This window comes from Xiphophorus maculatus, chromosome 1 (assembly GCF_002775205.1).
Source record: "Xiphophorus maculatus strain JP 163 A chromosome 1, X_maculatus-5.0-male, whole genome shotgun sequence".
NCBI lineage: Eukaryota > Metazoa > Chordata > Actinopteri > Cyprinodontiformes > Poeciliidae > Xiphophorus > Xiphophorus maculatus.
This window is the reverse complement of record NC_036443.1, coordinates 5703994-5727475: the sequence shown is the minus strand read 5'-3', so window position 1 is coordinate 5727475 and position 23482 is coordinate 5703994. Positions and strand designations below refer to the sequence as shown.

Sequence of the window (23482 nt, the reverse complement as noted above, 5' to 3'; positions counted from 1 at the left end):
AAGTTAACATGGATAAACAGTTTTCCTGAAAGGGTAAGTTGTTTCTACTCCATTCCACTTTGAGCAGCACATACGCATGATTGACAGCGCTAAGATCCTCCTCTTGACTCTGATTGGTTATTTTTGACCAGGCGAGGTTAATTTCTTCAGACAGTAGTAGTAGCTCTATTTGTATCCTATGACACTATGATGACATGGTGACAGTTTTAACTACTATGTTAAAAAAATACTTTTTTTAATTAAAGTCACAGGTTCAGTTTTAAGACTTGCATTAAATTGTATTCTGGCATGTCGTAAAAAAGAGTAAACTGACTTGTTTTCTGTTTTTTCTTCTTGCATGTTCTACTAATTTTCCCATTTATTTAAACTAAAATAATGTGTTTTTTTTTTACAAGGAAAAGAGTTGATGAGAAAAATTAAGCTAAAATTAAATGGCCAGGAATTGGAAAGAGCTATACAATTTAAATTTCTTGGATTATGGTTTGATGGAAGAATGACATGGAGTGTACACATTAACAAAATAATAGAGAAGTGTAGGAAGGTATTAAATATAATGAGGTGTTTAGTTGGAGCAGAATGGAGCAGATAGAAATTCATTAAAAGCAATTTATACTGGGTTAATTAGGTCAGTCTTGGATTATGGATCCATAGTTTATAACTCAGCAGCAGATACAAACCTCCGTAAGTTAAATAATGTCCAACATCAGGCTTTCGGAATATGTGCTGGCGCTTGTGAAACATCTTCAACAGCAGCATTACAGGTTGAAATGGGAAAAATGCCTCTTAAAGTTAGAAGGGATCAATTATCTTTAAACTACTGGTCAAATCGATTTGACCCAGTAAATCTAGAGGGACAAAGAAATGATCGTCCAACAATAGAGGTGCTTAAACCTTTAAGCACCTGCATGGGTATTAAATTCTAAAGTTAATAAAATCCATTTAGAGCAACTAGATATATGTCAGACAGTTTCATTACCCACAATACCACCTTGGATACTTCCTGATGCTGAAGTTGATTTTTCCTTATTAGAAAAGATGAACAAAGATAATTAAGGTAGGGAAAAGGATCAGTGTTGGAGTCTCAGTGTATACAGGAGAAATGCTTGCTTTATTTTTAGCAGTTCAATGGGTGAAGGAGGTAAAACCATTAAAATCAATAATTTGCTTGGATTCTAGTTCTTCATTGGCCAGTTTACAACATAGTCAGCCAGACAGTAGACCAGATATATTAATTGACATGCAACAAACAATTTATACAATCAATATGATGGGGCTAACAGTAAATTTCATATGGGTTTCAGCACATCACGGGATTAAGGGGATGGCTAAGGAGAGTACCAATTGATATTAATGTTAGTATTAGTATGACAGAAATAAATTGTATAATGAAACAAAAAATGAAGGAGAGGTGGCAAAAGTTATGGGTAGAAGAAAGGAAAGGACGGTGGTTTTATAAAATCCAAAAGAGAATTGGACAAATGAGAAGAACAGAAAGAAACAGGAGAGAAGAGATCATTATTTCACGACTTACGCAGGATTGAATAGCTCATTATTTTTGATAGGGAAATGTGACAGGGAAAATGTGATTGTGGGGAACATACAATAGAACAGGTTATTTTGGTGTGAATTACCAGATTCAGAGAAACAAGTTAATTAGGAATCTTAGCAATATGAAAATGAAATTTGACATTGTTGATTTATTGCAAAAGGATTCAGGAAGCAGAGGATATCAGGCAATGTTTGATTTTTTTTGAAACAGTGTAAGTTGATATAGTCGTTTTTTATGTCATGTGATTCACACTCCTTACCTGTTGGTGGCGGTAATGCTCACCTAAAACACCTGGCCGTTTAATGCCAACCGCCAGTAAATTTCAAGAAGAAGAAATAAAGAAGAAGAAGAAGAAGAAGCTGGCGCGAAGCTAATGAATTTTCCATCAGTGACAACAAAGTTTCCCTGTAATGTGTTTCTTTGTGTTGAACATAGCAGGAGTTTACAGGCCGTCTGAACTGTAGTTAGTCCGGCTGGGGAGACAGAGATGCCTTCACTGAATCTGAGAGGAGTGACAGTAAATTTCCCCTTCACTCCGTACGAGTGTCAGAAAGACTACATGAGCAAAGTGTTGCAATGTTTGCAGGAGGTAAGTTCCCATGGAAACACGAGAGCGTTCTAGAAACGTCCGCACCTGTTACATCTGCTGTGTAGCAGGCAATAAGTGCTTTGTATACTTTGAGGAGGAATGAATGGGGAACTTTTGGTTAAAACGTGTTTATTTTTCCTTCAGAGGGTAGAGAATCCAAAAATATTACTCAAGTAACAGCGATACTTCATAATAAAATGACTCAAGTAAAAGTACAAAGTAGAGCATAGTATACATACTCCTAAAAGTAAATGTTTTCTTGTCATTTTGACACTGAATCCGTGGTAGAAATTGTGTCACCTGCCACAAAAGTCAGAAGCTGATGCTACTAAGCTGTGGCAGCTGACAGTATAGCTGACACTGCCACGATTCGAGCTCATCCCTACTGTCCTTGGTCTATTAGGAGTTGATGTACAATAAAGAAAATAAATTCTGTAAAAGGTGTGTGTCTGGTTTCTTGTTTCCAGAAAGTTAATGGGGTTCTGGAGAGTCCTACAGGAACTGGCAAAACTCTGTGTCTGCTGTGTGCCACTCTTGCATGGAGGGAGCACTTCAGGGACTCCATCTCTGCTCGCAGGCTGGCAGACAAGCTGAAAGGACAGGAGTTGTTCCCAAACACACCTCTGGCTTCCTGGGGGACAGCTGCTACTGACGGGGACAAGCCAAGTATGTTACTTTGTTTTCTCTGTGTCTTCATCACAGAAGACGTCCCTGCATGTTTGAACCATAGTTGGTATTTTCTACGGACAGGTACTGACCAGCAGGGGGTTCTTACAGGATGATCATCTTGAGCAAAAACTATACAAGATTTAATGTTAAGACAGTTGTCCTGTCATAACATCAGCTACAGCATTTGTTTATGATACAGATAGATATCTTTGGATGCCAGACTTGTTGTAATTCCATGTTATTTCATGTTATGTTTTTATTATCTCTTGTTTTATACTTTCTGTTGTACTGTACCTCATGTATACTATTGTTGTTCACTGTGATTCCATATATTGAGTTGTCCTCTATAATTTGGTAGTGGTAAACAGCCTGCATATTCATTTTCTCAATTACCATCAAGAATAATGATCAAATATTGGAATAAAAACTAGAATTATTTAATGTTCCAGTTATTATTAGTCAGAGACAGTTATAAACTGGTGATGTTTCAGCCTCCTCAGCCTGGGTTTAAAGAAACTCTTAAGTACAAGCAGCTTTGCAATTTTCTGGAAGGTTTTTCCAGATTAGAGGAGCATTAAAAACTGGTCCAGAGGAAAACCCAGGATATGCTGGAGGTTCAATGTTGGCGCTGTGGCCCCAGTGGCTGGAGAGAGGGAAGTCTGGACTTCTACAACCTGACCCCGGGTTAAGATGAAGATAATGGATTGATGGAGTTGATCATCCTGTTAGAAACTTCAGAGAGAAGCAACAACTAAGTTGATGCAACTTCATCACTTGACTGTGGTTCTTCTGATCTTTCTATCCTTCAGCCTACTACACTGATATTCCCAAGATCATCTACGCTTCCAGGACTCATTCACAGCTCGCACAGGTTATCAATGAGTTAAAGAATACGTCATACAGGTAAATTATCCTATTGATCATCTTCATACAGTGTCATTGGGTTTGCATAACGGAAATTATCGTATGTAGCGAGAGTTGAAAGTATTTTTTTAAAGATTTTACAGATATGAGACAGGTAAGCATTTGCTATGTTAACTTGTACAAAATACAAGTTGGTAGTTTTTATTCAGTCAGTTGTTTAAGTCATTGTTGCTGATTGATATACATTTACATTTGCTGAGAAATTGTGTTTATGTAAGAATACATTCTCATCATTACACTGTTGTAAATATTACATGGGCCAGATTATCTGAGATGGGCCGCCAGCCATGACATTCTGGAACTATTAGAAGATAATTTATATTTACTCTCTGAAGACATGATTGATACGTTGTTCTGTCTCCTTCTTTTTCCATTCATGTTCTACTTTACTCTCTTCCTATTCTAAACGATAACAGTTTCTGTATGTTATTCTTTCTTTAGAAAACTAAGATAAGATAAAAGATCTCAATCAATTTGATGAAGGCATCTCAAGTTTTACTAACATTTTCACATGTATCCTTTTAATTGGCTTAATTGAGGCTCTTTTGGCTTTCCATTCCTTACCCTGTTTGTTATTTATACTACTTCTTACCGTGTGTTATGCGTTTAAATTTGAGCTGACTGCATGGCACAGCAATGGTAACTCCACAAACACAAAAGGTGCTTTTGAAAAACACACCCATGTGTAATGCGCTTCTTTAGGAAACCAGTCAAATAAAGAGTAAATAAATAAATATAATTTATTGGAATTTATTGTGGCAACAATAAATCAAGTTTATCAGGATAAATGATACAATAAATGCCCACCTCTAATTGCAGGCATCTATGCAGCCATGAACTCATTTGTATACCAAAGTACTCTGGAGTCAAACGGGAGCCTGACTGCGTTAAAGTTGGAACTGTTGAGCTGAATTTAGTATTTAAGGTTAAAATTGGTGAACGTCAGCATCATAATTTGGATTCCTCTGTATGTCTGTTGAATTAGGCCAAAGGTGTGTGTGCTGGGGTCAAGAGAGCAGCTGTGTATCAACCAGGAAGTAATGCGTCAGGAGAGCAACCACATCAAGGTAACCTCGACTTGGGTGTTACAGTAAACACTACTAGAGACAGTAACAGTAGTGTTACACAACATTACTGTTGTCTCAAGTAGACTGAATAATTCTGCCACCAATCCAACTAACCATCAGCTAATAAATTGGGCCATGTTTGCAGTCTAGTTGGAGGCTTAAAATAGGGATGAGCTGATTGCAGTTTTCTGGCTGCTGAGTTCGATTTTTAACCCATACAGATTTCTTTTGTTTGAAAAGTTGCTAAATATAACGGCAAAGATTCAAAGTTGGCAACAACGGGGGGACTGCTGATAACCACCCACACGTGCAGACATGCACATGTGGGTGGTCTGTCAGTCAGCTCTCTCTCTTAAAACCAGAAGCTCGACTGATTTTCAGAAGCATCTAAGATTGGTGTCACAAAAATTTCCTGATCATACAAAAATTGGGAAATCGGAGCTGATTAATTGGTGCACACCTAGTCTAAAACTCCTTCAAGCCATACATGAGCCAAAACGTCTTGTTCTGCCTTCAAGTCTCTCGAGAAGAATTGGAAGGCCATTGCCTTTTGCTGCTTGCTCCAAGCAGTGTAACATTATGCCATTTCATGTGATATGGCCTAAAATGAATGAGCACATTCATTTTTGTGCTCAAAATGAATCCTTGTACTAAGTTAGTTTGTACATATCTGGAGATAATTATTTTAAATCTTCTGTTATCCAGGTTCATATGTGCAGAGGAAAGGTGTCCACCAGGTCATGTCAATACTACAACAATGTTGACGGTAATGATCAGTTTTTACCAGGGAAGTGACCTTAACTGAGCAAAAACAAGAGGAATGCTTTAATGCTACTAGGAGTCTAGTGTTGGTTATGAATATGTGAAATAATTGCTTTGGGCAATTATTACTGAAGCTAGTTATTCAGATCAAAATTAAATCTGAATTTAAGAAAATAGTCAAATATTTCAGTCTCAGTTATTATTTATGCATACCTGCCTGATAGGGTTTAGGTTTTAAACTAATAGATGAAGGCATAAGTCGCAGCACTGGCCAATTAGCTCTGAATTAATTAACATTAGTTTAGAGTTATCGACAGATTTGGCACACATTACAAGTACACACAAAATAAAATACAGAATTTTATTATCAGAAAGTTGTGCTTTATTAATTTTGACTGAAGTAGAAATCAATAATATTTTTTGGAGTGTTGATTCTTAATCTATCAATTACTGTAGCTATCAAGAATTTAATCATTAGGAATTCCACAAAGGCTTCTTAAATGAACTCAAAGAATCCCATATGTTGGTGTTTAAACAATCTCTTTTAAGTCTCTTTTTAAGTTAACATTAATTGTTTACAAGCATTAGAGGTTCATTAATTAGATATTCCAAGATATGCAGTGTATCTTTACAATAAGATTAGCAGTTGTCTAAATTATGATTCTTCCTTTTAATTGTCTTCCTTTAGAGAAGAGCACAGACAGAGACTTGGTTAACTCTATCCTTGATGTGGAGGACTTGGTCAAATTTGGCAACAAACAAAGGTAACCCTACTACCTCTCTGTCTGTTTATTTACTTGAACAATGGCTAAAGATCACATGTGATCTGCTGTATCTCTCCAGGGTCTGTCCGTACTACCTCAGTCGTTCTCTAAAGCAGCAAGCTGATGTCATTTTCATGCCATACAACTATCTGCTGGATCCAAAAGTGAGCTAAGTCATGGATGGATGGCTTTGTCTTCGTCTGTGTTGATTTTCATTTCTCTTTATATAATCAAACACTTTAAATTAAGAAAAGGAGTCATGATTGCAAAAGAAATAAGTCATATCTTCCTAACGTGGTTGTTCTGACTGATAAAGCTCCTTGTTTTGGCATCAAAGGGTCTTTGTTCCTTTGGTGAGGTGTCTGTGCTCCTGAAGAACCTGTTATGTTCTGATGATTCATAGGTCACAGGTGTGTCTTAAGAAAACCAATTTTCTCTGAAGAAGTTGTAATGTTGTCCTTTTCTCCACAGAGCCGCAGGGCTCACAATATTGAGCTGAATGGAGCCGTGGTGATTTTTGACGAAGCTCACAATGTGGTAAGAGCTATTCCCTGTACTCTTAAAAATATTGATTGTCTAAATCGGCGGCATGCCTGCATGTCGCTTATTGTGTGACCAAACAAAGAATTTGGCATCGGCTTCAAACACTCGCTGTCCAGACAGTAGAAAGAAAATTATACATGATCCAAAACATGTTTTACAAATAAAAAACTGAAAAGTGCGGTGTGCAAAAGTATTAATCACCCCTGAGTCAATACTTTGTGGAGCCACCTTGTTTTGACGATTTTATATGCACACACATCAGATGATGCCTTTCTGTTCTCTGCAGGAGAAGACGTGTGAAGAATCGACGTCCTTTGACCTGACTCCATACGATATCGCTTCTGCCATCACTGCTGTGGACCGGCTGCTGGTGGAGCAGGCTAGAGAAGTCAGCCAAGGAGGCTCTGTTACAGAAGACCACAATGTAGAGTCCCTCAGCTCAGGTCAAGTTTCTTGAATAACTAATTCATGAATAATTGACTCCTAGAAAGCAAGTGAATTAACCCTTTTCTTTGTAATGCAATGCTATCAAAGTCTTGAAGTCATAAATTGGAGTCATTTGGGCTGAGAATTTATGAAAACATAAACTGCAGATTTGTACCAGGAAAACAAGTAACTTTGTTTCATCTCTGTATTTTTTCAGGTTCAAAAATAGATATAAATACAATCGCTAAAATCAAAAGTAAGTATAATTTATGAGCAACATTTTCCTAGCGGTATCTCTGGTTGTATTTGAAGTTCATGACATGTTCTGTCTGCTTTGACAGAAATACTGCTGGATTTGGAAGCTGCCATTGATTCGTATGAAGTTCCAAGTGACAAAGGCATCACAAAACCAGGAATGTGGGTGATTTTAACAGTTTGTAAAAATTATCTTTTACAAATACAAATCTTTTGTACATACAGACATTTTTATTTTTCGATGCACAAAAATAACATTTTCAACCCTTTGTTTTACAAGTTTACAAAACTCAAGTCGCAGCTGAGTTTATAAATACAAAATATATATGACTGAAATTGTGCCCACAGTGCTGCAGCATACAGTCAGAGCAGAGAAGAGACTTACTGTATTTCACTCTGTGTCCACTTCACTTATAAAGCACACATTTGCCAAACTTTCTAGCACAATTGATCAGTGGTTTGCACAGCCACGCTCACTGTTCCAAGTCCACACTCGCTACTAGACTGTGTGTCAGAGTGAGATGGTTTTAGACCTGAATGTGGGGCTGTGATGTAGTTGTACCAAGCTGTGCTACTGCAACCAAGGGGAAAATTCAACTACTTAGGCAACGTTCGACTGAAAGCAGGCAATGAGACGGTTTAAGGCAAAAGAATGCAGAACTAGACAAATTTATATTAGAATGTCAACAATTGCACAGAAACATAAAGATATTACCCTAAATAACAACCAGATAGTTTATCAGCAAAAAAATTGAGTTGGGTGTTAATTAAATGTCCCTTAAATGTTCACTATTATGCTTCCTTGAACAAGCTAGGATAGGTCTGTCGGCTATGCAAAACATGTTAAGTACATTTAATACACAAAATCATTCTTAGATATCGAGATTTCACCCAATCAGTTCTGCCTATTTTGAGCTCATTGAGGAATGTGTTGTTGTAGCGTTAACTCAGTGTTTACATTAGCACCTCAGACACGTGAAAATGGCTACCAGCAGACACACAGTGGTACAACGCGTTCATCTTTGACCCCGAAGCAGAAGAAGTGCAGCCTCCTGAACAACCTTCAAACCACAACCACTGAAGGATTAAACACTGCAGCTCTGAAACACATTTATATTGTTATTAATTCAAACTCAAGATTCTGCTTTGCTTCAGGCCAGTGTGCCATGATGTGAAGCTGACATCAGCACCATAATTCAGCAGAAAGACCCTTCTTTGCTTTGTTTGCTTTTTTAATGTGAAAACATGGCAGACACTAGAACATTACCAAATTCTAAATGTAAACTTACTATCACTTTCAGTCCTGACAGTAAATGATGCCTTACCCACAATATATCTTTCCTCATTAAAAGTTTGCATCTTTGTCTGTTTGTGCAGCCAACCGTGCAGCATCCTATGATCATTTTTAAAGTGAAATCAACAAAATAAAAGTCACATTAGGCCACCAGATGTCTGTTTTCTGACAGGCTACACATGAGCTCATAGGTTGTTTTGACGTCCGTCATGGCGGGGGGGTACAATTCTGAACAGCGTGACTTCATGTGCAAAAGGTCAATTACCAAAAAATGGCTGGGATTTTTTGTTATGCTTTTTGCTCTTACACTGTTTTTAGAAGCAGAGACACCAAAAAGGAAGGACAGAAACAAAGTAAAGTAGTGGCCCTTTAAAAAACTTCTATTAACATAATTTCGAATTTTGGCAGATACCAGTTTCTAATAATTTTTTGTCTGAAACGTCCCTAAATATAGCGACAAAGTCACTAAGTATGAGACAGTGGGGTGACTATTATTAATCCCATAGGTGCAGACGTGACCTGGTGGGTGGGTCTGTCCGTCAGCCTTCTCTCACGGCAGAGCAGAGGGAGACAGTGGCTGATTTTCAGACCTCTGTGGAGGAAGATAAGATTGGTGTCACATGTTGGCATTGGCCGATTGCCAGTCTCCCAAAATTAAGGAAATATGGGATGATTTATTGTCCAGCCAATTTATCAGTGTGTTGGGCTGATTCTAGACAGACATGACATGTCCCCTTCTTTCTGCATCAGCTTCATCTATGAGCTGCTGGAGAGAGCCCATCTGACCTATAGGACCAAGACAGAGATCCATGACGCTTTGGAGCAGATCATTGGAAGCTTGGCTGGACGTCAGTATGACAGCTTCTCTTCATATTGCTGCTTTGTATATTATACGTTTTCTACTCCTTTTCATAGGCTCTAATGTAATAATTGTGTTACAGTAATGTTATGCATGTGCAGATTTTTTTCTCTAACCAATCGTTTACATAATGTTTTTCACCAGTGCCAGGAATTTTCCTCAGTACGGCTGGACTGCAGAAACTGGTTGATATGATACAGGTGAGCTACAGGATGAAGTTTGAGGAAACCGCTCTCTAAATGTCCAGACAAATATGTGGGAATGTAGGAATTGACCTGATTTAGCTATTTTGACTTGGAGGATTCAATGTGTGTTAACAACTCAGAAAACGTTGTGATTATCTTTCCATCTTTAGGATGTAGTTTGTGTTTCTACATTTCATCCAGTTACATCAGTGGAATATAAAACCATTTGTAGGATTAAAACTAGTAGTTCTTTTAAGAGGATGTCAGGAAACTTTTTTTTTAAGCAGAGAAAAATCCTATAAAATCAGACTTTCTTTATATACCAGGAGGTTCACCCACTCAGTTCCACTGATAGAAAATCCTTGATTCTGTGTAGCATTTGATTGGCATGCTGTTTTTAAAGGTCTGTGCTTCTTCCTTACCAGATTGGTGATATTTCTGAATTTCACTTATTAATAAAGGATGATCATTTTGAGTTTAAATCTTCTGTTATTTTACAGTAAAATCTTAAGATATCTGAGGTCACCTTTAGCCACATATGCTGGCAAAATTGGCTTTAGATGGCTAAAGCAAAATTAGCTTTAGCCATCTAAAGCTAATTTATTCTTCCCGAGTCTGTTGCGGTGGAACAGTAACTTCTTCTTGTGTTCTGGTCTGTTAGTTGGTGTTCTGTGGGGAAGCATCGGATAAGGACAAACAGAAGCAGATGGAGTTCAACACAGCCCATTTTAAGGTCTGTTCAGTTAATAATAATAATAATAATAATAGATTGTTTTATAGTGCCCTTTATATCAAATTGAGATCTCAAAGAGTACATTCACCCGCTGACGATGGGAAGCTACTGGATTGTAGCTACAGCTGCCCTGGGCAGTCTGGCAGAAGCGAAGCTGCCATTTTGCTCTATCAGCCCTTCTGACCAAGTTGTTTGTGGCAAGGACACAAACAACAAGTGGGAGCATGGATCAAACCAGCTACCCACCGATTGCAGGGAGAACTCCTACCGCTGTCACCCCCTTTTTTTGTTCCAGAAAAAAAAGCAATAATAACAATTTTACCTACTGTCTGCTGATCTTGCTTGCACGCTAACTTAAGGTGTGATGGTCTGCTTGGTTCAGGTTCACATCCATCTTGACAACAGCTACCAGAGAAAAAGACAGACCCCTGATTTGTGGTCTGCTCCTTCTTCAAAGAAACAAGGTATGGATCTCTGGTAACATGGTTGTTTATTTAAAACAATTACCTTTAGCTCATGGTTTTTATTCTGTAACGTTACGTCCTTAGAAAAAAAAAGGGATGATGGAATATGCATTTTCCAAACTGTGGTAGGTTCTTCAGCAGCTGGTTTCTGTATTTGTTTTATTATTAGTTATTATTAGTTAGAAAATGGTTTTGAGTGCAGAAGCTCTTTGTAAAATTATCAATACAATAAACAAATGGAGAACAAATGAAACACACAAATAGGATGTGACCTATTTTTCAGGTGCATAAATATAAACTGATTACCAGATTTTCATCTGACGTATTGATTAGTGTTTCTCTATAAGTTCAGCTCATCTTATAGATGCAAATGAGACGACATAAGACTGGAAATGAACAAGGAAGCTACCAAAGAACAACCTGAGAACCACTGATCAAGATCACTTTAAAGGATTACAAAAAACATGTGTTGTCACTGAAGACTAAGTTTCTTCAGATTGCTATTATTCTGATCTGTGAGTAAATTGATCAGTCTGCTCTCTCTCAAGGCAGAGAGAGGGGCTTGCTCATCCAACAGTGAACTCATCCAACAGTTGGATGAGTTAAAGTGTGTGATCTGCTTCTGTGTGTGTGTTGTAGGCAACGTCCTGAGTTACTGGTGCTTCTCCCCTGGCTTCAGCATGCAGGACCTGGTGAATCAAGACATTCGCTGTGTTATTCTGACCAGTGGCACCCTCTCTCCCCTGACCTCTTTCACCTCTGAGATGAGGATGTAAGACTCCTCTAAACAATTTATAATAAGAAACGACGAGAATAAAACAAAGGTTGTTTTAGGCCTGGTTGATATTTGGCCCATGCCTGGACAAATTAACTAAATCATTCACTTTTTTGTTTTCTTAGCTGATTATAGAACTGATGGTTTTTATTTGTTTGTTTTTTTAAATTGTTCAATTATTAAGTTCATAAAAACAGCCTTTATTCTATGTTTTCTTATTCTAACCTTCTGTATTTGAACAGCTTGTGATGGGTTGTGTTGTCAGTATTTCGAACCCGTGTTTTGCTATGATTCGATTCTTTTATTTGTTCCAGAAAATTTCCGGTGCTTCTCGAAAATGGCCATGTGATCGATCGAGACCAGATCTTTGTGAGCGTTATTGATCGAGGTCCAGATGGAGTTCACCTGAGTTCAGCATTCGATCGAAGGTAAATGTTCTCCTCAGCATGAGGAGAACTTATTGGAATCGTGGTGTCGGTCTTTCTCAATTTTTCCCACAGATGTTAAATTGTTTTGGACAAAGCCTTCCAAACATCGGCTAAATGAAGGACTTCATCTAATCTAGTGTCAGGTCTAAATACCTATTAGAGACAATTTAAACAAACACAGGAAAGACAAGAGAGTTAGATTCTTTTGTACTCGCGAGGAGAACGGACAGAGATGTGTTTACAGTTACAAATCTCCAACCGCTCTGAAACACATTTGTCCGCTCCTCTCTTTTTATTACTTTCAGAAACCCTCGTACATCGGGCGCTTGCAACTTCTCAAAGGGAGGGGGAAAACAATTCATCACATAATTGCAGCGCTAATGACATTCACTATTTAGACACATGTTATCTTCACTCTAAATCCTTCTGCTCCAGTCGAGTACCAGACACGGCCGGCGTCGAGTAGGACAAGTTGTATATCACACAGGAGAGCAGAGTTTATTGCTGGGCAGTTTATTGCTGGGAGATAGCGGAGACAACTCTTCTAGCAGAATTTATTGCCCAGCAATAAGCTCTGCTAGAAGAGTTGTCTCCGCTATCTCCCAGGAAGGCTTCACTGCTCTCTTTCTCAAGGAAGTCACAGGAAGGAATCAAAGTTATTTAACACACAGAAACATTACTTAAAATAGAAGAAAAAGAGAAAAAGCATATAATTAAACATTATCTAAATGTAACTACAAGGCTACATGATACAACGAATATTTGATAATTACTAAAAATACAATTTATCCAACATCTAGATTCATTAAAAATAGAAATGCTCCAATCAGAAGCTGTGGTTAGAACGTAGACATTAGATTGTCACAGTGTGAGTGACTGTCTCTCTCTCTCCTGCTCTGTTACTTATTTTTTTTATTTTTTGTTTCGTCAGCTTTGATCAATAATGGGATGTGAGTCACCTTTTCTTTGAAAATAACTGCTCTGTCTTGTCAAGTAAATAAACTTGGGCCAAAGTCAAGATTTCTATTTTTTATTTTTTGGTTGGTTGGTCGGTTTTTAGTCACTGGAGTTTACGATCCTACTTTCCATAAAGTTAAAATGAAAGACAATACAATGCTAGTGATAGAAAAATGTTATGTTGTATTCAACATTTCCCATTTTGCCAATCTGCATCAGCTGCTTGTGCTGCATGTTGAACAACACACACAGGGACAAAAAAACCTAAAACACCAAAACTAGAGAATTATACAGACAATCTCTATTTAAGTTGGTACGCTATATGAATTCACAAAAATATAGATACAAAGTTCTACATCCAAATATGTGTATTCATTTATATGTAAATGTATTGTTTGACAGCTGTGATGGCACCTGTGCAGCAGCTGTGTTGATGTGTTTTTTCTTTGCTAGGTTTAATCCTGATAACATGACTTCTTTAGGAAACACTGTAGGTAAGATCCAACTTCTTTATTTTTTCTGGTTTTTGTTTGTTTTGTTTTTTTTTTTACTTTCTTTTTCATTCTTTTCCATATTGCTGAAAATAAAGACACAATCAACACTCTTTAGCCACAATACAATCAGCCCTAGATCAATGTGTAACAGGAAATTCTCAGAGCAAACAAAAAAATTAACAAATCTTTTACGATGTCTCCAGTTGTAGTTGAATACTCAATTGAATTTAAATCAGTTGTGATAGTTGATATTATCCAATCACAAGCTGTCAGGTTTTGGAAATAATGAACATTTTCTGTTCCCATATCGTTTCATTTTGAAGCTCCTTCTGGTTTCTTGATGTTTGTGTTTTCTCCTCAGCCAACCTTAGCCGGGTGGTTCCTCATGGCCTCTTGGTGTTTTTTCCTTCCTTCCCTTTGATGGAGAAAACTCTGGAGTTTTGGAGGGTGAGTCCAAAGTCTCCATGATACCTTTGTAGAAAACATCTATGCAGTTCAAGGAAATCTCCCCCCCATCTTGTTTTCTTGTCTTAGTTTCTATGAATTAAAAGTTTTGATTTGCTGGACAGAATTTTTACATTTCTGAAAGTAAAGAGCAATACACACTGGGCGCATCAGACATGTGTCAGAGCATATGTTGCAACTGTTTTCTATCAACCAACCCACACCAGGATCATCTGATCAGCTGTCAGTGCTGTAAGGACCCGGTGTTCCTTTTCAAATTGGTTCCAGTCAGAAACAGTAGCTCTGCTTCTGACTGGAAAACTTGCTAACACCAACAACAAAGTCTTAAAAACTGCAAACATTTTAAATATACTTAAGTAAAAAAAGAAATGCTAAGCCTGGTGGGGGCACAAGTGAGGCCTGGTGGCCCACCAGGCTTGTAAAACACTGGGGGAAGCCCTGAACCCCCTTCGCTGATGTTCAGCGTGATGCATCCTGTGTGTGTAAAGGTGCCATGCTAGCTGATGAGGCACCATGTTGCTGCTCGCCTTAAAGCTACGTGTCAAAGCATTTTGCTCTGAGTTTGGTTTTTTTCTCCAGGCCAACGGACACACGGATCGCATCGAGAACATGAAGCCCATGTTTGTTGAACCCAAAGGGAAGGGAACCTTTAACGAGGTGAGCTAGGTTTTCATTAAATGGAACAACTGGAAAAACACAGAGGAATGAAGAGCAAAAGGGGAAAAAATCAGGAATTATTTCTTCTTACAGAGTAAATAGCCTTTTTAAATAACAATATTAAATATATATTTAACACATTATTTTGATTGTTGTTTGTTGTCAAATCAAATTTTTGTCAAAGTGCATCCATCTTCTTTTTCATATTTTTTTGTGGATTTCTTGCTCTTCAATAATTAATGTTAAGAACCTGCATATTCAGGGTCTCGGGGATCGTAGTAGTTGGATTGGATTTCTTTGCTGACCTGAGCCTGATTGTGTGTGTTTAAAGGTTATTGATGGGTATTACAACAAAGTGAATGACCCAGTGTCTAAAGGAGGAAGCTTCTTTGCCGTCTGCCGTGGGAAGGTAAGCTCATAACAACACAATAGCAGCACATCGTCTTCATCATGGTTTTCCTCCAACGCTTCATGGATGATAGAAGAAATATGCAGCTGACTGTTGACTTGGTACACCAGACCCTGATGGTGTGCTGAGAATAATCTTAATGATGAGAATGATTCTTACAGCTTTCTGTGTTTTGATGATGCATCAAGGTTTCTGTTAAATGTTTTAGTTTTAAGAGTTCTGAACTTTTCTGAAGCGAAACAAGTGAATGGAAGAAGCTGAAAGTATCCCTTCTCTACATGTTACGCATGTAGATGTGTGATTCAGTTGAAATCAGAACTTGTAAAGTTATGTTCACAAGATGTTTAATCTTTGCCATCGTAGTTGTGGGAAGTACTCCTGAGAAATCCATGCTGGAGGTTTTATTGACCAGAAGCAGCTGATGGTTACTGGGAGCCCGAGCGGCATGCGGCTCGCGTGGTTTCTGAAGCAAACACCCGCGTGTGAGAAGGCCATGGAGAAATGGAACTAGGCAGAAATATTCCTGACTTCTGCAGGGATTTCACTGCTCCTCAACCAACCTTTCAGCAAAAAACCCTTTAACAAACTCCCCAAATTTAACCCGCAGTAAATGGGATCATCACTGTGTGAATGACAGACTGTCTCACAGCAGCTCCGTTCCTGTTGTTCTTACCGTAGGCTAGTGAAGGTTTGGATTTTGCAGACACCTTTGGCCGGGGCGTCATCATCACCGGCCTGCCGTTTCCTCCTAAGTTTGACCCACGAGTCATCCTGAAGATGCAGTTTCTGGACGAAATGAGCAGAAAAAAATCTCCAGGAATGAGGGTAAGGTTAAACTGGCAGCTGAGCCCCAGGAAGGCCAGTTTGATGATGTTCAGTGTTGACATGAAGCCTCTTCCTGTCAGTACCTGTCAGGTCAGGAGTGGTACAAACAGCAGGCCTTCAGAGCAGTGAACCAGGCCATCGGGAGAGTTATCCGCCACAAGGAGGACTACGGAGCCATCTTTCTCTGTGATCAAAGGTATATATCCTTGTTTTTATCCTGGTGATATGAAAAGGGCTTTATAAATTAAATGTATTACTATTAGTAGTAGTAGTAGCATTATTTTTGGTTCCAAGTTTGTTCATCGTAGTTTTAAGTACCTGGGGTATAATTAGGCAACTGGTGGTTAGAACAGAGTCTAAGTGACAGTTTAATGATGCATTCAGCTGGTGGGCAGAAAGTGGTTCTACTGTTATTAATCCATAATCAGCTGTCATAATTTAGTTCTTTTTTTATTTATCATGATGACTCACTGAGCAGTTTTCTTGCACTGTTCTTCAAGCCTCTGTTAAGTTTTTTTTTTTATTATTCTAAATACTTTGGAATTACATTGGAAATTAATTTACATTCAAACATACACAGTTGTTGTTTTAAGATTTATTCAATATTGGTTCATCCAGGGATTTTGGGAGCAACACAAATACTAAACATTTTTGGGCCAAAAATGTTTAGCATTTGACTTTGTGAAGTAACAAGACCGGGTTGCTAAGAGAGTTGCAGACTTTTGTTCATGTTTCTTTCCGATTCAGCTGTTGCTTTTAAGAACAATTATTTCTCAGGTTCTGGATGCTGAGCAGCTGAAAGGATTTTTGCTCTTGCGCTTAAAAATTTTGAACAGTTGTTTACGATGTGATGGAGGTTCTTTACAGTTGGGAGCAGCTGATTATTTAGCATCTCAAAAGCTCAATAATAATACATGAACCCTAGATATTACACTCCAAAATCACTCCTTGGTGATATGAGTCACGATGATTTCGTTTTGTGATGAATTACAATTTATTGAACTGAATTGAAAGTTTGTTGATTTTTACATTTAATCCACTCCCACAATAACTTTAACCACAACTCCTAACACTGGATATCTGTGTTTCTCTGGGGAAAATGGGAACTTACATTGTTTTTTTTTCTCCTCTAGGTTTAAAAGCTCTGATGCCAGAGCTCAGCTCCCATCCTGGGTCAAGCCGTACGTTCGCCTCTACGACAGATTTGGGAACATTGTCCGTGATGTGTCTCAGTTCTTTCGGGTTGCACAGAAAATAGTACGTTTCTATTACTTTGAAGGATTTTATCAATTAAAACCGTTTTCCTGTTTATGAATTTGACCATTTTGACCTGCAAAGTCCTGATAAAATATTTCTAAGTGAGTTCAGATATGCTATGCTGTACTGCGGGTGTTTGTTGTGACTACAGCTTCAGTGTGGTTGTGTTTGAATGTTCCAGAGGCCTGTTGTGGTGAAGATGCCTGCACTAGAAAACCTTCCAACCGAATGCTCATCAAACACTCCCAGTTTTTCCTCCGGCTCTGCCTCTGAAAGTTACCACACCCAGAAAGCAAAGGCGCTGGATGCACACCTTCCCAGCCTCAAGAGAAGAAAACTGGGTCAGTATTGTATTTTAAAAATGCTTTGCCATCAATCTGTCAGCTTTCTGTTCATTATTGTATTCATCTGTCTGCCCGCCCTTCAATACTTTCTATAAAGGCTGAGTTCATAGTGGAAATTTTAAACCTACAGAACTCAAGAAATATCACATCTTAAAGGGAAGGTATTCTGTGTTATTCACTGTTTTGAGCCTTGCATTATGTCCTAATCTTATTCTCTCATCATAAGCATTCATGGAATGTTTCGTTCATGTTTGAGACATCAAAGTCAAATTTCTTTTAAGTTATGTTTGATATATACTTTTATATACTGAAGGTGACATAGTTACTTCATTATGCTACGTTCCCTGAAATAAAGCTTATGAAAACACTAACTTCTAAGGTCCAGTACCTATTTTCACCTGATCTGACCAAATCATCCTCTTCCTCTGTTTTTTTGTGTCTTTTATCAAACAGGATAGTTTTCTTCTTATCCTTTCATGTGTGACATCATTAACTTAATAGGAACTGCAGACAAAGAACAAAACCTGACATATTTTATGTTAAAATAACTACTTTGTGTGGCGTGTTTGTGATCAGATGAGCAGAGCAGAGCTAACGGAGTGGCTAAGCTCTGCCTCGCCTATCAGAGTGAGGTGCAGGAAAATCAGAGGAAACCAACCAACCTGCTGGACGCTTTGGAGAGAGGTGACCGGTGCTGGGAGGATGGCAAGAACAATGTCGGAGAGGAGAAGGTCAGTTGCTGGTTACTTCATGATCAACATGGAGTCACAATGCTGTCATTTCAAATGATTTGTGGACTTTTTGCTTCTGAAGGCCGGCCGCTTCTCCACCTTGTCCCTCCAATACGACAAGAAGATGGAGGACGAGTTGCGGGGAGGGAAGCGGAAAATCAAGCTGATTCAGGAACAGGTACACGTTACACTGATGATTAAATCCTGCTTTTTCTGACCTGAAGTGTTGAACCCAGGGTTTTCCCCAGAAAACGTGCTAAGCCCGGTGGTCGGGGCACCAAGTCTCAAAAACAAAAAAAAAAACTCAATTAGAATAAAATTTGCACTTCTGTTAAATTCTAAATAATCAAGCAGTGGATCAACCAAGGTCCAAACGAACTCAGCAGCTGCTTGTTTTATTGCTACTCTCCTAACTTAAACATGTTTGTATCAGGATCTGATCCTCTAATTTTTATACCTGGTCCCTAAAGAAAACGAGTGTCTCTGAGGATGGGTCAGAGGAGAGTAAGGCCAGCAGGGCCAAACAGTTCCTGGCCGACATGAAGAAGTCTCTGAGCAAGGTGAGCTTCGACCACATCGTCCAGGCTCTGCAGAGCTACAAGAAGACAGACGACCTGAGCGTCCTGCTGACAGAGACGGCTGTTTTGGTTGAAGACCCCAACACTCACAGCCTGTTCCGAGGTGCGTTGTTCTGCCTCAGACTCTGAAGTCTGTAAAAGCGTGTCTGCTCTAACCACGACTGCTTCCCTGCCGTAGGGTTCTACCAGTTTGTTCGTCCACATCACAAAAAGACGTTTGATGAGAAATGTCAGGAGCTGGTGGGTCAGGGCTGTGGGTTCAAACCGGAGCACTCGCTGTCTAAGGAGAAGAAAGCTGAGATTCTGCAGACTGGTAGGAAACTGAGCCACTTCTCTTTGTGTTACTGATGGAGGCTCTAAAAAAAGCCTAGACGTAAAAATAATATCATCCCTTACTGCCAAAGCAGTCTGACTTTGCATACCATGTATCAGGAAACATGACAGCGATAAGAACAGGACAAAAAAAAATCTATTTTTGCTGTTGTTAAAACTGAACATCAGGAGTATTTTCTCCAACATGTGGATGATTTATCGCCACATTTTATTGTGGTGTTGTTACAACTATCCTGTCAGTTCTGCTTTTTGTTCTGTTTCACTTTATGGAAAATTATGCTTCTGCATTCTGGAACTGTCCAGCCACAGCAGCAACTTTGGTGGGATTGCTTTGAGTTAAATGCTAACTTCCAACAAGTTCGATCCTTCAGTGTGTTTGTGTGACAAGCTCCGTGTGTGTGGTGTTCAGGTGGGCATATCAATCAAAATCAAATCATTTTATTTGTGTAGCACATTTCAGCATATTGACTTAGATGAAGAGTTCTTACTTTGTAGAACAGAAAATGAGATTGCTACCTTTGTAATGCTTTGTATGCAGCTTGTTTCAGCAGTTCACTGAAATCATTCTCGTGTGGTTTATCTGGAAAATATATTTTAAAAATGACTCATCTTCACAATTAAGTTTTTTCTTAATGATGATGTTTCCGTTTATGCAGCCCTTTCTGACAAAGGATGTATAACTTGAACTAAATTACACGCATCAATCTTGCAGAAAAAAAACTAAAGATTTTCTAGTTGAGGTGGTTCAGTAACTGGAATTACCACAAAAATGAAAAAACGATCAACTACCAGCATTTAAGCTGGATATTGCAAAACGCTGAATTAGACAGACTCAAGCCCGCTTCAGTGCTCACAATGAGATGGCTGCAGTTAAAACACAACTAGGAAGAAAACGATTTTAATTAACAAAAACTGGCGACATAAAATATAATTGTTGATTAATTGTGGTGCAATGCAGTAAGCTAACACTTCACAACAGCGAGAAAATATTACATTTTCAACTTGCCAGAGAAACACTTCTGACCCACCAAGAACAAATTACGCTCACACACTGTTGCAACTTGGGAACTGTATGTAACGTGACTTCCAGTCGTTCTGTGGAAGTCTAGGGGAGTGTCTGAAACTCCCCTTATACGGCAGTGATACAGACTAGTGCAGTGATCTCGATGGAAGGGGGAAAAAAAAGAAATGACCATTAAAAAGTACAAATTTACACTCATTTCCTAGAAACAACAAGTTTGTGAAAACTTTGATGTGTTTGTCTTCCGGCTGTAGATCACTCAGCGGTGGGAGCTGTGAGCTCCAGGTCCACATGCAGTCAGCTCGACACTCAGCAGCTCAACAGAGGAGGACCCTACCTGAGCCAGCAGGGATTAAGAGCAGCTCCATCTGGTAGGAGATCTTAAGCCAGGGCGGCAACTGCTGTGTTTGACCATTTTGCCTGTCCGACAGAGTCGTTATAGCTCTGAAAAGCTAAAGTTTCTTAGCTTTCATTGCTAACGCGTTAACACATGCAATTAATCAGAAAATTTTAAGGTGTTAATATTACATGATGCAGCTGAATCAAACTACTTACTTTGACCTAAAAGCCTCTCTCCCGCCGAGCGTTATGTAGTTCACAGCAGAACATTATGGACCTTACAGACAAGGACCAAAGAACAACAGCGGAAGGTTAATTTTTTTACACAACAGCAGACGGGAACAAAAATGTACATTTTTCAACTTGTTGCGTCGCTAGCCTGCATGTGCACATTTACATATATGAGCTCGAAATTTTACACGCACAGATTATGGTGATAATTTTGCTGGAGGAAGACAAGGACAAGTGCCTCATCGCACAAGTTTCGTAGGAAATGAACGGAGTGGGATATTTCTAAATGAATGCTTAAAACAAAATGACTTCCTTCACGTCTTCCTGAATGTAAAAACCTGGAAAACTGAGAATCTTCAGACATGTTTGGTTTGAAACAATAAAACATTTTTGAAAGCATGCATATAGTGATGTTTTTGACATGAGCTATATGGGCAGTTGTTCAGGGCAGCATGAGAAAGGGGTGGGACACCCAAAAACTGTAAAATAAAATAAATCTCATCTGTCTGCTTCCCCCTGAACAAGTTTGCTACTATTTGATTGCATGTGTAGTGAAGTAAGTTTCTCTTAATTCCTGTTGAGTACTGGGAGATTACATTACCTGCTTTCTGCTACAAAATAAACAAGAAACTCGTGATTAAACACAGAGCTAGTGTGATTAATCTGATTAAACCATCTAATTGACTGACAGCAGTAGTTTTTATTGAATAGTTCAGTTGGAAAATTAGCTGCAGGGTGGATGAATAAGCTCACTGAGCGTTCTTCTGGCCAGGTTCTGACCATAAGAACGAGATCCACGCTGCCTTCCTGGCCGACGTGAAGCAAGCCCTGGGACCTGAAAGGTCCGCCCAGCTCTTCCAGGCCATCCACGGCTACAAGAAGACGGACAACTACGACAGCCTGGTGGCCACCGTGGTGAGCTTATTCACAGAGAGGGATGAGAACTTCCACCTCCTCATCAGTAGGTTCTGCATGAGTCCTCCACAGATCTCCTGGCTTCTGCATGCTGGAGATTTGACTAAGGATGTGTGTGTTGTGTGTTTTCAAGGGTTTGGTGTGTTTGTTCGCCCTCACCATAAGAAGCAATACAAAGAGATGCTGGATGCTCTGATTGGTCAGCCCGTGTCATGTCCTGCTGTGAGTGAGGAGCAGCCCTCTGCAGGTCAGGATCCATCAGTGATGTTACACATGTTTCTCTGATCAATCTGTCTGACTTTCTGTCTGGTTTTCAGTTTGTTGCAGTTCCATGTCATCACAGCTCCATACTGGAGATGACGTTTCTGTCTAATGGATGAAAGTTTTTCACCGTGCTTAGGATTCTGCTTTGTTTTTCAGCTCCTCTCTCACCACCTCTGAAGACTCAAAGCAAGATTTCCAGTTTTTTCTCCAAGTGAAAGAAAGTCTGATCCTTGAAACTGGACTTTTGTTTCAGATCAGCCTGAATAATTGTGTTGTACAGCAGCCTGGACCTGTTTTCCTCTGTGAGGAAAGCCAATGAAAGTTCAAGTTTTCCATGTTTTCTGCTTGATTAAAATGAGGAGATCATCTGTGAACTTCAGTGGACAATGCTGAAACCTGGAGTTCTTTCAGCAAATGTTTCCCAAATTGGGGTCCGCATAATTCTGGAAGTTTACATGTTGACCACATCAATGTATTTTTCTTCCCTTCAGGTTGTGTTTGGTTTTCACTAATTGTGTGTGTGTGTAGTGGAGAGAACTTTGTGTCAGATCAAATCAGGTTACTCCGCCTATCGGCCAACACTTTGGTTATTTCTGGGTTTTTGACTCGCGGAGTTCTACAGAAATGTTACACAACAGCAGCTCAGATCCAGTAGATTTTTTTCTTTCTAAGCTTGTCTGCTTTGAAAACATCAAGTAATTTTAAAATTCTGTTTTTAATTAGTGAATTTATAACAAATCAAAGCACCTGTTTTTACAGATTATGTGGAATTACAAAGTAACCTAATGAGAGTCAAACAGAGAGAGGTTTCAGCTTTGAAGCCCAGGCTTCAGGAATTGCCCTTTTAATATAAATGTATATTTTTTCTGATTTGTATCAGTCATGAAAAGTTCAAATGAATTTTTTTTTATGGAATAAAAATAAATGGATTTTTCTGATCATGTTTCTATTATGTTTACAACAGTTTAAATAAATAAAAAATGGGATTTTTCAGCGTGATTATGTCATTTCAATGGAATATGAGTGTCACACTCATACACAGTGGGCTGAAAATAGAAACATGAAAAAAGTCTCAGGCCAGCCTTCATGTATTGAAAAATGTGTAACTGGGGAAGCTTAGAAGATTAATTTATTTTAACCCCAGCGGTGTCAACAAATTCAATTTGTACTTCACGTTTTCTTTATATTTTAACTGAAGCTCTTTTAGCAGAGTAGTCCTCTCTCCTAACATCCCACTTTGTAGAGACCTGTGCTATGATGCCAAGGATGAGGATGAAGCTCTGCAAAATAATAAAGTAGGTCACGGATGAAAATTAGCCTGTATAACATCGAATTAATGATTTTTGCATGACACCTGGTTTTATCCAGTGTCCTCT

General features: G+C 38.8%; 1 protein-coding gene across 1 annotated transcript; it reads left to right on the top strand.

Annotated features, from left to right (window-relative positions):
* The first annotated feature begins 1895 nt into the window (after positions 1-1895).
* Positions 1896-23084, top strand: rtel1 (regulator of telomere elongation helicase 1). The gene is made up of 33 exons (XM_023339189.1): positions 1896-2138; positions 2606-2804; positions 3617-3710; positions 4717-4798; positions 5504-5564; positions 6249-6324; positions 6404-6488; positions 6796-6861; positions 7154-7310; positions 7511-7549; positions 7635-7710; positions 9593-9690; positions 9846-9901; positions 10548-10619; positions 11002-11083; positions 11723-11855; positions 12173-12286; positions 13697-13737; positions 14099-14184; positions 14782-14859; positions 15191-15268; positions 15947-16093; positions 16174-16289; positions 17227-17350; positions 17532-17691; positions 18271-18425; positions 18508-18603; positions 18896-19106; positions 19182-19316; positions 20612-20728; positions 21700-21888; positions 21976-22089; positions 22263-23084. The coding sequence occupies exons 1-33, from the start codon at positions 2037-2039 to the stop codon at positions 22319-22321; spliced, it is 3498 nt and encodes a 1165-aa protein (XP_023194957.1). The 5' UTR covers positions 1896-2036; the 3' UTR covers positions 22322-23084.
* The last annotated feature ends 398 nt before the right edge of the window (positions 23085-23482 follow it).